Below are 17689 nucleotides of genomic sequence, written 5' to 3' on the forward strand. Positions count from 1 at the left end.
CCAGGTGCGTGTGCCTAATGACAGAAAAATTATATACAGCTAGGTCGCTACTATAGAAGAACGATGTTGCGTACAACGTGACACGAAGAAAAAATACGGTTCGATTGTTATAATGTCTGTTTCTCATGTTAAAGTTGTTATTTGAATATCTATATTTTTCTATTTGTTCTTCTTTTACGCTCTGATCCCATTATCAATATCGACAGATGTTTTAAAGTGTTATTCAGGGTTTTATCTAACGATTGAACTTTTGATAACGCGAAAACGAGATTTCCTTTGCAGTACAGTGTGTTCAGGCCTTAATCGGTAATCGATAGATTGACAAACATATATGTACTTATTGAAATAAGTTTTTTAACAAAAATGTCGTTTTTCACACGAGCGTCGTCATTCATTGTGGTCAGAGGAGATCTTCGATAATTTAACACGTGACAAAAAGAACGAAACAAATTTTGAAAAATCGAACTTTTTCGATTTTTTCCGGACAGAAACGTCAAATAACATGTGAGCTAATAAAGTGGCCTCCATTCAATCACGTGCCCGCGGGCTAGACGTCCCTGGGGATTGATGATGTAGATTTAACTATGTATAGGACACGGCGTCAATTAAAAAAAGTAACTTTTAACGTGCCTAATAAAGAGCCTTCGATTCAATTACTTACCCGCAGGCTAGATGGACATCTCTGGGGATTGATGATGTAGGCGTAGCTATGTATAGACACGGCACCAATTAAAAAAATACTTAAAAAATGCCTTATAAAGATGCCTTCGATTCAATCAAGCTAGATCTAATCAAAATAGCTAAATCAATAATGTCTGTTTCTCATGTTAAAGTTGTTATTTGAATATATATTTTTTTTCTATTTGTTCTTCTTTTACGCTCTGATCCCATTATCAATATCGACAGATGTTTTAAAGTGTTATTCAGGGTTTTATCTAACGATTGAAGTATAGGTATAAGATTTGTAACAGTATTCCTAAGATTGTACAAGAAAAACTGAACTTCATTACTGCATATTTTGACCAAACGTGTGAAAAAATATTACGCTATACAACATACATATGACTCCTCCTACACACTATCACCGAACTCTGAAAGTTTTCGACACTAATCAACATACATTGCATAATATGTGTCTCATTACCACAAAGAAAAACCAGCAATGTACATCAAAGTCACTTAGTACGGTGAATTGTTGGTCTGACACGAAAACAAGCTTGGAAACCTTACAAGAATATACTTTAACTTAATAGTTGAGAGCTAAATTACTTATTCAACTGAAAATAATGAGGTCCTCTTTTACCACTTTCTGATAAAATATCACAATGTAATCTGACAGATAAATTAACTGCTAAATAAATCTGCTATGATTGATAATCATAAGATTGGCCACTTAGCCCAATCGAACTCTGACACACAATTTTTAACACTATTTGATATATAACATTTAAACTATATGTTCTTTTGAGCACTTCATCTTATATGTTATTCTTCTATGGACGTTGATGTCCAAGATTCGAATCCTACTCGTACCACATGAGTCTGTATACCAATCTGACTCATGTATAGTAGTTTTCATCGACCAACTGGCCTTCCTGAAGGAAAACATCGTGAGGAGACCTGCACACTGGTTGATTATTATTAACTTATGCGTGAAATGGAGAAGGCAACGGCAAACCACTCCATTAATAGTGCCAAGAAAGTCGTTGAGTGTGTTTCATTCAATGTAATGACCACGACCCTCAGCCATGAGGAATACGACTATGAAGAAGAAGAGCCGATAGTAGCACCCAGGTATATGAGTATCAGGTTCGTATAGCCATGATTGTTGTGCTTAGGAAAATTGTGAGCACCCATCTTTAACGCTTTCCGCCAGACAGCTTTCTATTTTGTTACAAGATGTAATTAACTTGGTGTAAAGATTATTTGACGGTTTAAGTAAATGTTATTTTGTGTATTTTAAATAAGACTTAAAATTTTTGAGCAGCTATGATTTTAAAACAGGTCGCCTGCTTGAGGTTAACCTGGAGGGTCTTTGAGAATTCCGTCATTGGAAAATACATTACCTATGACATATTAAACTTTATTGTGCAAGTAAAAATGTATAAAGCATTCTCTACCAGCTTAGAAGAAATAGATACACCAAATACTTATTATAAATATAATTGCGAAAGTCTGTCTGTCTGTTCCTCTTTTACGGCTAAACTGTTGGACTAATTTTAATGAAATCTGATACCTATGCATATATCTATAGTTAAAGACCCTCGTTCAAATACAATAAACTTTTTTCAAAAATCAACCCCCAAAATACTATAATGGGGGGTTAAAGTTTGTATGAAAATCATATTGAAAAGACGACTTAATTGTCTATCACAGAAATTACTAGGACGAAAATATTATATAATAGCACGTATATCCTAGAAATTAGTAATCTGGCATGGATAAACACAAAAGAATATTTTGGAAGTAATAATGAGATGAATCGAGCGGGGATTGAACCCACGCTCCTGACCACTGTGCTATCGAGACCATGACAGACCGGCCAAATTAATTAAATTTATTTAATGAAACTTCTTTATTGTCTGTATTTTTGAATATAAAAAATTGTTATTCATTTGTCATTTGGATTAATCTCTTTATGTCATCAAATTGAATCGAATGTTCTAGATGTTGTTCACACACGAATAAAATCAAATAAGATTTCTATATCCCGAATGTATAAGGTCACTCGACTTGCTTGAGATTTATTTGATGCCGGATCACCCCTTTTTATTCGATATAAAAAGGTTTCTTTATTAGCTCTTTTGTGTTTCTTTGTCCCTATTTTCGGTAAAATCCATATTCTTACATTTTATCCTGGTATAAAAAAAACGTAGTCATATTTTATTTTATAATACACTTGTATTGTCATGTTAAAGTTAAATTGTTATATTAACCCCATAATTTGATGTGATTTTAAATTGACCATGTTGTTCTTTCACTTTTGATTTTGATCTGTTTTATTTTTTATTATTTGAAAGAGAATTTAATCGAGATGTTTCTTATCTGTGTATGGAAAATGTGTGGTCGTCTGTTTGGAAACGGTGACCAATTTTTTAACAGATGAGAGGATGCCAGCAATTACAGGGCCGTGGCTTCTTTACATTTTTGATTTAGTTTTTTATTGTATCAAACTTTGCCTTTTGTGTAATACGTATTTCTCGATATATTTCACTTCTCATTAATGGTTTGTCAAAATTGAATGGAATTAATAGGTACTCTATAGTACCTACTAATGCCATAGGTCTGCCATCAATTTAAGCTTAAACCTAACAAAAACCGTTTTTAATGATTTGCCAAAATCGCATTTAAATCCGCACCGACGACAGCCCGGATTTGGGAGATAACGCGAAAACGAGATTTCCTTTGCAATGCAGTGTGTTCAGGCCTTAATCGGTAATCGATAGATTGACAAAGATATATATATGTACTTATTGAAACAAGTTTTTTAACAAAAATGACATTTTTCACACGAGCGTCGTCATTCATTGTGGTCAGAGGAGATCTTCGATAATTTAACACGTGACAAATAAAAAACTCATGACCATGCAGAATGAAAAGAACGAAACAAATTTTTGAAAAATCGAACTTTTTCGATTTTTTCCGGACAGAAACGTCAAATAACATGTGAGCTAATAAAGTGGCCTCCATTCAATCACGTGCCCGCGGGCTGGACGTCCCTGGGGATTGATGATGTAGATTTAACTATGTATAGGACACGGCGTCAATTAAAAAAAGTAACTTTTAACGTGCCTAATAAAGAGCCTTCGATTCAATTACTTACCCGCAGGCTAGATGGACATCTCTGGGGATTGATGATGTAGGCGTAGCTATGTATAGACACGGCACCAATTAAAAAAATACTTAAAAAATGCCTTATAAAGATGCCCTCGATTCAATCAAGCTAGATCTAATCAAAATAGCTAAATCAAATAAATAAATAAAGAAGGCTGGGAACAGAAAGGAAGAATGAGGCTTATCATCGAAGAGACATGGCATTTACATATAACAATATCACGTGCTTTACAAGAAAAACAGATTTGTCATAACACATCTTGTGACAACTCTTGTGACAACGACTTGTGACAAATCACACAGATTGAGCTAGCCCCAAAGTAAGTTCGAGACTTGTGTTATGGGATACTAACTCAACGATACTATATTTTATAACAAATACATATATAGATAAACATCCAAGACCCGGATCAATCAGAAAAAGATCATTTTCCATCATGACCCGACCGGGGATCGAACCCAGGACCTCTCGGTTCAGTGGCAAGAACTTTACCACTGCGCCACCGAGGTCGTCAAAATAAAAATAGGTATCGAATTGAAACATAATACGAGTATGCACAGAATAATGAAAATCCACTTTGGCCAGTACTAACGTTACATCTATCTCGAAACTGGTAATGAATTCGAATATAAAGTTTTAATTTTTCTGGCAATTCTAAATTATGTGTAAGTTTAATGCCATGTCTAACCATTCACGTGTCGACATGAGTGACAGATTTGGCCGAATCGACCACAGAATAGGCTGGAAATTCACAGTGAAATATAGCTTCGATCAATTAATATGTTTGTGGAGACAGGACGCAATGTATGTGCTTTTCTAACCGCCACGACGAAAGTTTGCTAATATTTTAGCCAAAAGTGCTCTACGGGTACTTTTAGCTGAATTTAGGAATTGAATAGAATTTCGCATAAAATAAAGTATAGGCTAGTAGTTTGTAGCTTTGGTAAACATCATTTAATTTAGAATATGACGTGAAAAAGTGCCTGTGAAGGCCTAATTTCTGAATAAATGATTTGATTTTGATTGATTTTAATTTTGGTAATAAAAAAAATGAATTAAAAATACAAGTCAAAATAAAATGTATACAATAGTTGCGTTTTTTTTTAAATTGGTTCTTGTGTTTAGTCATTTCCAAAAGGTTACATACATTACATTTTCATTACAATTATTGTAACTTGTACAAAATATATTCTAACTTTAGTCCTTGGAAACAAAATCAACTTTGCCCTTGAAAAATAGATTTTTATATTTATTTATTATTATTTATTTACTAGTTTTTGCCCGCAGCTTCGCTTGCGTTTATTTCGTGCTTCCGCTCATAACTTATTATTGTCGATATCTCGGGTTCTAAGCAACGTATCGCGATGAAACCTAGACAAGATTTTAAGTTAAACTATCAAATAAAAAATTCCGTCAGCTGCAGTCCATGGATTACCAGGTGTGTTAATTATTTACACACGTGATTTTCAAGTGAATTATATACCAAATAAAAGTTTATTCTTTAATATATAGTTGGATGCAAAATGAACAAGTGCCACAAGCAGCTCCGAGTGACTAAAATAAATAAAAAAAAAAAATAAAACAGATTCCCGCGAATTCTAGCAACCGAATCTCAGACATAGTATCTAGTACTTATTTTATTTATTTTTCATACAATAAAGTTTTTTTTAAAACGGCTTCGCCCGCGTTATTATATATACGTTCTGGGATGAAAGGTACCCTATGTCCTTCACCTGTATGAAAAATTTCAGGAAGATTGGTTGAGTAGATAGAGCGTGAAGAGCTACCTAACATACAAACAAACTTACTTTCGCATTTATAACATTTAGTTAAAATATAAAGATAAAAACATAGTCTTATATATCTAAGCACAGTACATTTATACGCGGATATTAGATGTATATATTTTCCTTGTTACAGTTCAACTTCGTGGGCAAACTCCTCGGACCCAAGGGGAACTCCCTGAAGAGGCTACAGGAGGACACCATGTGCAAGATGGCAGTCTTAGGGCGGGGTTCCATGAAAGATAGACAAAAGGTATTCATATTGTGTTCCTTCTTTGCGTGTCGATTCGACGAAAATTCCCTATTTAATGTGTGGCAAATATTTTGTAGATGCCAAATCTACAAAAGATTTGCCACACACCAAAAAGTGAATTTTCATATGTCATACACTAGCTTTTGCCGGCGACTACGGCCGCGTTTATCTCGTGCGTCCGCTCGTAACTAATAATTGACTAATGTCACGGATTCTAAACAACTTATCGCGATTAAACCCATATCAGATTTTAAGTTAGACCATCCGCTACACGACTGTGAAAACCTAATAATATTCCATCTAGATTATATGTAATGCGCGAACAAACATATACAGACAGACAGACAGAAAGACAGACAGACAAAAATGTTAAAAATATAGTTTTGGCTTCTATTAGTCCCATATAGATGCCCCATAATTATCATTCATTAATATTTTCTATCAGCCTACTAAAAGTTTTATTAGCTGTAACAAATTGATTTTATTTTTAAATAATAGGCTAGTTGACTTTTTGTTTTGATAACTATTCGAAGACTATTCGAATCAGAAACACTAGTGAAAAAAATACTGTGATAATGACAATACTTTCAAAGATATAACGCTCCATACTAAATAACACGAAGAGGTGACGTCACAACTTGCTAAAATGTTCGCGAAGACAGATATATGTTTGTTCGACAGCCACATTAAATATTACGTTTATGGTGATGACTTCTTAATAAAAGTTGTTACAAGATTTTAATTTTTTTATGATGGTCGAGTTTGCTTTGAAAATGGACTTTCCAATCAAGTTTAAATCTTCATATAATATGTTTAACTGCTGCATTGACAGTCTATGAATTATCATAACGATCTTAAATATGTCTATTTTACCCAGATTATACATATTTTATACAATTCTCTGACCTTGACAACTAGCCTATTGTGACTATCTGTGTCTGTCTATCTTTGTTTCCAGGAGGAAGAACTCAGAGTGTCAGGGGACCCCAAGTTCGCGCATCTATCAGACGAACTGCACGTAGAGATCAGCGCGTTCGCAACGCCAGCCGAAGCTCACGCTAGGATCGCCTATGCTCTGGCCGAGCTGAGGCGGTTTCTGGTACCTGTAAGTTACCTTCAATATATTTTATGGCCTACCGTCCTAAAAATAATGTCATTGGACGCTTAACCATTTGGTATACATGTCGCAATAAGATAAATAAAGCTATGGTACAGCCGTAATATTAGTTATATCCCTAGTGATATAATTATATGCCGAAACATAGTTTAACATTAACATAAACTATTATGAAAGTGATTCAATAAGTAATGGGTGAATTTCACGAGCATTTTGAACGCCACCGCGGGCTGTCATTAGTGTTTATTAAATTACAATATATACATAGTAATCAATTTAATTATCCTATTTTATAAATAAGTAAAGTACTGGTACAATGTTGATTTTAAAAATGTTTAATTTTAAAATATATATTATTTGTTTAACAAAAAATGTGCGACACTAATGAAAGGCTACACGCCGCGTTCAAACAGTCGTGAAATTCTCCCTAATATCTTACTAGGAATATAATTATAAAAACTGTTAAAGTTTAATGATTTGGTGAGAAATCAGGTTTATGGCCCGTAGTGTTGTATGGTATGATACATACTAAACAATCTAATCATGCGAAGGCCAAGTCGATCTATTTATTTAAAACCTAAAAGATTTTTAATATTGATATGATAATAACTTACGTAGTAACTTAAAACATATCCTTAAGTAGCGACTAAATAAAGTAACCAACTTGGTATTACATGTATCTCACAATTTTACAGTAGAAAAACTGAGCTGCGAGCCTTGGGTTTTTTACAGCATGTATTTGATAGCACAACTGTATTACTAGATTCAGTTCAGTTAAATAATTATAGGAGTGTAGTGCGGTGTAAGGGGAAGGCGGCGGCGGGTGCTTTTTGGATTGTCTCAAAACTGTTTAGTGATTAGTTTTAAGTACATATTGTCACGCCTGTTTTCCATGGGAGAACGCAGAGATTTCCACTTGCCACAAACTGCTAAATGTCACTCGCTCACACTATACTCATCAGTCTCCATATCCATCCAGCTCTCCAGTTCTTACCATATTGTTTTATTTTGTTGCAAACCAATTTTGTGGCCAGTGTTATTTAAGAGAGAAGTCAGTCCATTCCAATTATAGCTTCGATTTTTAAAATGAAGACCTATCGTCGGTACAGTCAACCGTCAACTGACTTATTCTATTTTTAAATGTATATGCTGAGTATTTAGAATCAAAATTAAATCAAATCGTTCCAATATAGCTTCCATTTTCAAAATAATGATGGACTAAAACCCTTCATATTACAATTTTTAACCTTGTGTTCTATTTCTTCTAAACTCAAGATTTATATAATCAAGTCCTCATTCATGAGGAATACGACTATGAGAGAGTTACTTTAGTCTCTAATAAACTATGTACCTATCATAAGTTTCTGAACTAAAATAAGGGTCTGTTCTCCCAAACAACCCCATACTCACAAACTTGAAAATCTTCGAAACATTTGCAAATGCCTGTTTATAACGGCACATAAATTACCCGACTCTATCTTGACACATCGGCTGCAGTGATATGCGCTGTTGGATGTAACAAATTGCTTTGGCAAAAATATGGAGTACACGATGTCATAGATAGATTGAAGACCTCGACGAGACGCAGGTGAAAATGTATTTGTGAGTCAACATTTTCAAAACCATAATGACTCCGGTCACGCGGGCGCTTTTTCAACGCGCGTTTAAAATGCGTCGGAAAAAACAACACATGAGTTGTTGTGGTTTGCTAGCGACTTCGCTCGGATAAAATCTAAAAAACAACAAATTATACCTACTCCTAAACTTTCCTCAGAAATCACACTATTTATTTTAAAAAACCCGCATCAAAATCCGTATATCTAAGCATAAGTACATAGGGGGCAACGTACCTGTATTTATTCCTATGTGTGGCCATAAATAATGTTGAAATTTAGTTAACCTAATTTCGATAAAATGTATATACACTTAGTAATTTTCGTTCCCGTTTGATTAGCTAAATTAAGTATGTAAAAATAATAATAGTAATACCTTCACACTCAAATCTAATTAATAAATATATTAGGACAAATCACACAGATTGAGCTAGCCCCAAAGTAAGTTCGAGACTTGTGTCATGGGATACTAACTCGACGATACTATATTTTATAATAAATACATATATAAACATCCAAGACCCGGGCCAATCAGAAAAAGATCATTTTCCATCATGACCCGACCGGGGATCGATCCCGGGACCTCTCGGTTCAGTGGCAAGAATCTTACCACAGCGCCACCGAGGTCAACTTACTTTGGGGCTAGCTCAATCTGTGTGATTTGTCCTAATATATTTATTTATTTTATTTACGTAACTGTGTCAGCTGTTTTTATCGATTCCTGGGCATATTCTAAATTGATATTCGTACAAAATACCATCCATTAAGAACAAATAAAATTCTATCTTCGATAGAACGAACGTAAAACTAACGTTTAACACACATTTACTAAGGCATTACCCTAAATGCATCCCATTCCCGTATCTAAACCGCAAGTTTCGATCTTAAGTCGTTAGCGATAAGGGGCAGATTCCCTGGAGCGGATGATATACAGGGACGTATTAGGGATCTATCGGGAATGCAGATCAAATCAGCTCAGTCTGAATACAGGTTACAATGTAATTGAAATATTCAATTTGATATCGGATATTATACCAAGCCATTTTGAGTAACATAACTTCATCGAAACTCGCAAGATTCAATTTCCTATTTTATAAGTTCCAATATTGGTTAAAATGTAGCAAAATTGCTACCTACCATGTGTAGTTTGTTTCCTTGCAGAATACTATAACCAATCTAATATTTTATAGATCACTATCTGCAACCCGTGGCGTTACTCGCGGTTTATCATTCATTGTAATTGTATTCCAGTCGACCAACAGAGTTGTAAATTTCCCACGTCGCTTCCGTTTCCATGACAATGCATTATTATTATATGTATGACCTGATGGTGCCCGCTGAGGGAACCCTTCAACCGTTCACAGAACGAGCATGGGTTTTTTGTCGGGCGTTAAATGACGACGAAAGCTTGTAGAAAAATGAGACATTTTTAAAAATATGAAGTGAAAAAACAACATCTATGAAGATCTACTCTATTAATAATTCTCTATGTCTTGAAACTAACTAAAGCGATTGAAGAGGTGGTGTTTTAATAGTTAAAACGCCCGCATGTGGATCAAAAGGTCTCAGGTTCGTATCCTACTCTTGCCATATGAGTTTGTATACCAATCTGACTCATGGTATTCATAGTCCACCACTTGCTTCCGGTGAAGGAAAACATCGTGAGGAAACCTGCACACTGGTGGACAGTTTAGTTCACTAGTGTGTATGCGACTACCTGCCACTAGATGGCGGTAAGTAGTTGCGAAAGTCATGTCAGATGCGTTTAGGTGACTTGAATAAAATCTGACACCAGTGTTAGCAATAACACACTCGATATTTGATGAAACGAATAATGTTATTTATATTCTAGGATTACAATGACGACATCAGACAGGAACAGATGCTGGAGATGCAGATATTGTCGTCACAGACTGAGCAGAGGAGACTGACGCCACCAGACTCTTCTAGGAGTGGAAGTGAGGAGGCGTTACCTCTTAGAGACACGCAGAAACACAGGGTGAGCTACGTCTTTTTAAGCCCCGACGCGAAAAGAGGGCTGTTATAAGTTTGACCGCAAAGTGTGTCTGTCTGTGTATGTGACACCGTGGCTCATCAACGGGTGAACCGTATTGGATGCCGTTTATTTTATTCGATTGCCAATTTTTATGCGGTGCGGTGGTTATTATAGATATGTTTGATCAAAATCGTTTCAGCCGTTCAAAAGTTGTAGCGAAATGAATATTGAAATTCGGATGTTTTTTAACTTGTCTAATAAATGAATTATTATTACATTCCTATGAGGGTCCTATAGATAAAGCCGTGTCAGGGGCCTCGTATTACAAACAAATTTCGGAATTGACTCGCTCAGTGGTATATATAAGTATAGAACCTACTAGATGCGCCCCATGGCTACAACTTTCCTTTTTATAACAAATAAACTAATTAACTTCCCTTTACTTTTTATCCCGAAATTTCCATGAGTTTCGGTATAAAAAGTACCCTATTCGTTTATTCATGTTACATTTTGCCATGTGCCAAAATTTCATAACAATCCGTCCAGTAGATTTTGCGTGAAAGAGTAACAAACATTGCCTCTTGATTGTCTCGAATAAATATTTGAAACAAACGTGATAATTTTTTCTCAACATCTTTTTGTTTCCAACAGATACCAGGAGTCCAGCCGTCTCCTGCACCAGCGGCGCTCCCTGGCGGGATGGCGATCAACCACGGCAATGCACGGGACTTCTCCCCTCCCGCACCCACCCCCGCGCCCGACCACCTCGCTGCTCATCATCAGGTCTCTGTCTCTCTCTTATATTGACATATTTAGGATTTTGTTCTCAGTTATAAAGCTTTGAATCTCTGTATTCGCTTTTCGCTTTTTCTTTGTCTTCAAGATCCTAAGTGGCCAGCCAGGTGTACAAATTGAAAGATCTCAATAAGGCTAATGACGAAGCGGTTTCTATCGCCGCTCATAGGCCAGGAACTATATGATATTGAAAATAATAATGAGTGGAAAAAAATCTGTTTCCGCGACCCTGTCTATCCGGGACAGTGCTCTTGAGCACTGAGCTATCGAAACCATGCCAGTTCGGCTGAATTAATTCTTCTCTTTCGTCTTACGCCGACGTGATATGATGATATAGGATTTTGACTGCAATTTCGACTTGTAAAGAAGAAGAGTGATCAGGTGGCTATTACGCAATCATCATAGACAATATCAAGCCAGCTCTTCTTAAGTTTATCTATTCTGCGAGGTCTTGGTAAACTATGCAGCTTATTAGATAATGTTGCTGTTGTTAACTGAGCCATAGGCTAACTGCCTATCAACAGTCAGTCCTTGGTGGCAAGGCGATAAACAACGGCAAAGCCCGTGACACGCTGCTCATCATTCCTGAACCAGGAACCTGAGTGTGATGTGTTCGTGGATGGTTGGAAGATGCTTGTCAGGAATTGTTTGCAGTTTTGTGAGATTGACGAAATATTTACCTATTTTTTCTTACTAAATACCTTAAATGGATACATATTGTGTACCGTTGTATTTAGCTAAATAAATAAATCATCAGGTTCCTGTCATAGTGGAATGTTTTACACTGTATTCTTGCAAACCAAGTATGAGTGTTCTCTCTCTCTTTCGCCTGAGCGTTTACACGATTTCTTCCTCAAACGTTGAACGTCCGAGCCCGCTTCCCTACTTTTGCGTCTCCACTTCGCACCATACCATATCATCCTTGACGACATCAAGTCAGCACTTCTTGGATTTTCCCCTTCTACTAAGTCCAGACGCGAACGATATAGCATTCATTTCCTACCTAATTTTCCGATCTACGCTAGACATGCACTTCTGAATGAAACACGCATAACGAATTCGCAATGTTAATGAAATGGTAATTAAATAAATAATAAATAAATAAATAAATAAATAAATATATTAGGATAAATCACACCGATTGAGCTAGCCCCAAAGTAAGTTCGAGACTTGTGTTACGGGATACTAACTCAACGATACTATATTTTATAACAAATACATATATAGATAAACATCCAAGACCCGGGCCAATCAGAAAAAGATCATTTTCCATCATGACCCGACCGGGGATCGAACCCGGGACCTCTCGGTTCAGAGGCAAGCACTTTACCACTTCGCCACCGAGGTCGTCAGTAATTGTCTTCTTCATTACACACAATAGCTGATTGTCAACCAGTGTGCTGGTTTCCTCACGATGTTTTCCTTCACCCGAAGCACTACTTTTATATATTATTAGAAAGAAAAAAAAACATTGTAAGAAACAATAAGGGTAAGCCGATCTGGCATGATAGGGACCAACACTGTTCAAATGAGTTTCTTTCGGCATTTCTTCTCAGCAGTGGTCGTTCCGAAATGCCAGTAGTTTGTAGCTTGTGGGAAATAACTATAAATATAAAGATTGACGAGAAAAAGTGCCTGTGAAGGTCTAATTTCTGAATAAATGATTTGAATTTGAATTTGCAAGTAGTGGTCTGAAAGATTGCACGAGATATATAAAATTTGCAAACGTATTGTAATACTAACTATACACACGTAATATACTCAATATATATGTAGATAGAAAGTGCATGGTAAAATATTGGTCATTCAGTTAGGAACAGGTCACATTGGAACATTATTCTAATTTATGAACTTCGTATAACATGTGCAACACAATAAAAAAAATCAAGTCGATATCAAATATTATATATTACGTCTATTTTATCATACTAAGTACAATTAACCTAAAAACCTCTCCCACTAAAGTAAACCTGAATGATAGTGTCAACGGCTTTCTTATCCCGTCCAAACGTTTACGAGCTGTCATCAAAACTTTACGACTGTTACCACTGAGGACCGTTTTAGATCGATTGGAACAAGATGTCCGTTGGCTTTTTTAGTACCTCTCTATTGCCGCGAATCCGGAGGTTAGCGTCAAAATTTGAAAGAAAGAAAAATATTTTATTTGATATCACAAACTTAAGTATTTATATACAGGATTTCACAATTTGGGCGTATTTGTGTATACCAAAAAGGCTCCCTCTCAGCATACGAATGTTGCGGTGATAACCACAACGCTGGTCTTCCGAGGACACCTTTACAAAATTAAAATTATATAACTACTTAAAAGTTTAAAACAAAAATATAAAACAAGCACACTAGGGAGGCGCTACACTTTTACTTTGAAATGTTAAAGATTCGCCTGACTTTCAACCGTGCATTTTATCTTCAATGGAAATGCAATGCTTCCATATTTTTAATGATTCCATTCTGTAGCTATGTGTCTCTTAGTGGGCTTGCCATCTTTTAATGCTAATCTAGCGGCCTGCCCCGGCTTCGCTCGTGTAAAAATATAATAAATTATACACTCTGGAATCACACTATCTATTGGTGAAAACGGCATCAAAATCCATGCAAGAGATTTTGAGTTTGTTGCGAACAAACAAACAGACAGACGCGGCAGTGGACTTTGCTTTATAATATGTAAGGATGATTCAACATATGGCTTTACTCTAAAGCCATGTGTTACATAGTCGCCACACAAAGTCAGTAAGATAATATCTAGATTTTTTCTTATTCTTGATTAAATACGCTACATTTTCGGTACTATTCCTAAAACCGAGCGAAGTGGAGAAGATAAAGTAGAAACGCGGACCCTGGGCTTCGACGTTCTGTGGTGGAGGAAGGAACCGGAAAACATTCAAAGAGACCATTTTACTACTTTTTCATAATTTGCTTTACCAACACATTGGATCTTTGTATTTACGCCCGCCATAACAAAAATCTCAAAAAAAAAATTGTATTGTATTCAACAGTTGGCGGCCGGCCACACCGGACACGGCATGCTCGTCGGTGGCGGGGTTCTACAGCAACCACCAACGCATCACATATTAACACAGAATTCTATACTAGGTGAGTTAAATTTTGTGCTTGGTTTGTTAAGAACTAAGCTGAATTTAAAAATGTTCATGAGGTAGCGATTTTTGTACCGTGAATTTTGTACCGTGATGTATTGCATTGCATTATAATGTAGAACAGTATTGCAAATAATACAAACTAAGCCTATTATTTATGAATTTTAGAAGACTATTGTTTCCGTGCTTAAACGCATTAAGTTATAATGTTATATACATTATAACTTCAGCAAACACGTTTAGTTTAAGTTTTAATTTAGTCATAAAACTGTACAGCAAATATCTCGAAACTGCTACAAATATCAAAAGTTTCATTTCAACCAGTATTACGAAATAAGCTCAAACTAACATCTAATTATATCTATTTGGTGGCGGTGCCTCTTAGGCTTAGTATGGTGCTACCATCTTTGGCGGTATTTTTCATTCACAACTGCTTGCATTTCGATGGGAATATATTTCTAAATTAACATTAAGTACTAAAACACAAACATAAACAAACATTAACAGATTAAGACAATATTAGTATTCAGCCCGTACACATTTCTGCCATATTAATATTGTTGAACTGAGCTTAAACTACTTTTAAACTTTCGCGTTGCATAATTATATACTAAATACGAGTACCAGGTACATACTTTTTCTATTTCCCAGAAGTTTCGGACCTTGTTACAAAGATCCGTGGTCACTGAGCGTACACCCAGTTATTTAGTATATAAGCTTAAACTAACAACTAACCTTAGGTGGCGGGGATCTTCTGGGCCTGGGCAGCCCTGTGCTCGGCGGTGTCCTCCACGCGCACCCAGCATTGCGAGGTGTGAAGCCTGCTGCGGTGCACGCGCTCGCGACGCAAGGTCGGTACGTCGAACTTTATTAACGAACTAAGCATGAAACGTAAGCCTATTTAGGGTTTATTTTTACTGATATAAATTTGTCGAGCGTACGCGCAACTCAGGATAGAGATAAATGGCCAGCGATGGAGGAGTTTTACCCAAGGTATTAATTTTTAATTTTACGTCAATCTATTTCTCCATTATTTCCTTTATGCCCAAAGGTGTTTCACTTTAATTTGATTATATATATAGTATTATATTTACTTTTCCCTTAACATTACTGACTTTTTTGATATGCTTAGAACTTACAGCCTTTCTGAAACTTATAAATAAACAAGCTTTTTAGTTTATTAATATCCGCAACGCAGGTCAATAGATTGCACTTTATAAATGAACTAAGTATGAAAATAAGTATAAAATTGTTGGATTTTAATTAAAGTTTATTTACATTTCGTGGTGTAAATTTATATCTACCATATGCGCAGCGTATGTCGCACATTAACAAACTAAGCATGAAATTTAAGCCCAAATTTAAGCGTCATTGTTCGTCAATGTCATGCGAAGTGTAACCTGATGTTGCAACTAAAACATATATATGTGTAAATATGTAGTTTTGGATTTATAAAAATATTTTTTTGTGATAGATTGCAAAAAATATTGATAAACTTCCCCAATTAGGTTAGGTCTACTCCTCTCTACACTGAAAATACAATCTAAGATTCTTACGTCTTCGTAAAATATTTCCTATCTGTTTCCTTACATAACATTACTTTAACTAACAAGCTAAGCACAAAATTATTTAGTTGTTGATTAAATATTATATACATCATATAAAAAAATATATACATATAAAAAAAAACATAAACTATGATCAATGAAATACTAGAATCATTAAAACTTATTAAATACTTCCAATCTTACTTCAATTTGGTTTCGATCTGACTTCTAAATAAGCACGATAATTACAATATTCTACTTCTAAACTAATTTATTAAGTTTTATTACTTAACATTACAAATTCTTTGTGTTGCTATAATTTCGTAATTGCTTCTGTTCCATTTACTTTTATTAATAATAACGTAAAAATAATTACGTAGGAGACAATTGTCCTATGCCGCTCCCGCCCGGCCTTGGCAGATAGCAAACTCAAAAAATGCTGGCTTGATGTCGTCAAGGATGATATGCGTGACAATGATCTGACAACTAGGGATGCCGACGACCGTGCGAAGTGGAGACGAAAAAGTATAAATGCGGGTCCTAGTCTCCGACGCTCAACGGCTGAGGAAACTGGAAAAACGTTCAGACGACAGAGATAATGATTTGGTATTTATGGGGTCTGAAACTGGGCATATTGGTGCTGAAAAAGTCCAGTCTTAATCAATAAACAGTTGAGCCGTGCTCCGTTTGCGGGAGACATCTTTTGTCATGTAATTGGAATGTCTGGGACTACTCTAATTGAAAACCTTTTGGAGTTGCAAATATTCGAATTGCAAAAACACTGGCCGGTAATTTTCTTTTGCGAAACGCGATTGGTGTATGGCATGAGTTTTTTTTTTCATTCTTTTTAGATCGTAGTTATCCAACGTAAAAGTTTTCATTTTATTACGATAACGAATATTAAACAAATTTTATAAATAAAAATAAATGTAATAATCTCTAATATAATTATATTTTTTATCTAAAATCATGCTTTAAAAGGTTAAATCTAAACGCCTTTTGTTTTTTATTATTTTTTATTCATACGAAATTCGAACGCAAGCTTTTGCACAAAGAATATTATACATCTCTATACATCTTATAACACGGACCATACCAAATAAGACCTCTGTCGAGAAAATCTACGGGATATAATTTTTCAAACTCAAATAATTATAAATGGAATAAAATATCGTAATGTTTTAAACCGTATAAGACAGAATCATTTCTGTGCCAATTGTTAATGGTGGTTCGACGTAAAGGTGTTATGAACTGAAAGTATGGGAGTAACTAAAACTGCAATCTGGTATAATGACAAGGTCCGAAAATTTTAAAAAATATGTATGGTCCAGATAAAATAGATATATTTAAAACTATCGTGATAATTCATAGACTGTAACAATACTGCAGGATCATTATACGAACATTTGAAGTTGGTTGGAGAGTCCATTTAAAAAAATAAACTCGACCATCGTAGAAAACAATATTAAAACAACTTTTATTAAGAAGTCATCAACAGAAACGATGTGTTATGTACTTGTGTACATATATATGGTTGATGGGTTTCAACAGTTTCCATATAACTCCTAATCTGAGTTACCAATCATGATGACAAATGAACATCGTTAGACGGGAACTAACAAAATATTATATCGCA

General features: G+C 35.3%; 1 protein-coding gene across 10 annotated transcripts in view; it reads left to right on the forward strand.

The window, feature by feature from the left end:
* The window catches only part of LOC128679690 (KH domain-containing, RNA-binding, signal transduction-associated protein 2-like), a 172490-nt gene that overhangs the window by 141835 nt on the left and 12966 nt on the right, over positions 1–17689 (forward strand). For 7 of the 10 annotated variants that reach the window (XR_008405774.2, XR_008405773.2, XM_053762085.2 and 4 more), the window contains 6 exons: positions 5756–5872; positions 6831–6977; positions 10455–10601; positions 11250–11381; positions 14408–14504; positions 15247–15357. Coding sequence is in view for 7 of the 10 variants with exons in the window: in XM_053762085.2 (XP_053618060.1) it covers positions 5756–5872; positions 6831–6977; positions 10455–10601; positions 11250–11381; positions 14408–14504; positions 15247–15357 (751 nt within the window). In the remaining 3 variants the exon portion in view is untranslated. Of the gene's footprint in view, positions 1–5755; positions 5873–6830; positions 6978–10454; positions 10602–11249; positions 11382–14407; positions 14505–15246; positions 15362–17689 lie in introns of all 10 variants that reach the window. The other 3 variants (XR_008405775.2, XM_053762090.1, XM_053762089.2) reach the window with 2 other exon arrangements.

This window comes from Plodia interpunctella, chromosome 22 (genome assembly GCF_027563975.2).
Source record: "Plodia interpunctella isolate USDA-ARS_2022_Savannah chromosome 22, ilPloInte3.2, whole genome shotgun sequence".
NCBI classification, from domain to species: Eukaryota; Metazoa; Arthropoda; class Insecta; order Lepidoptera; family Pyralidae; genus Plodia; species Plodia interpunctella.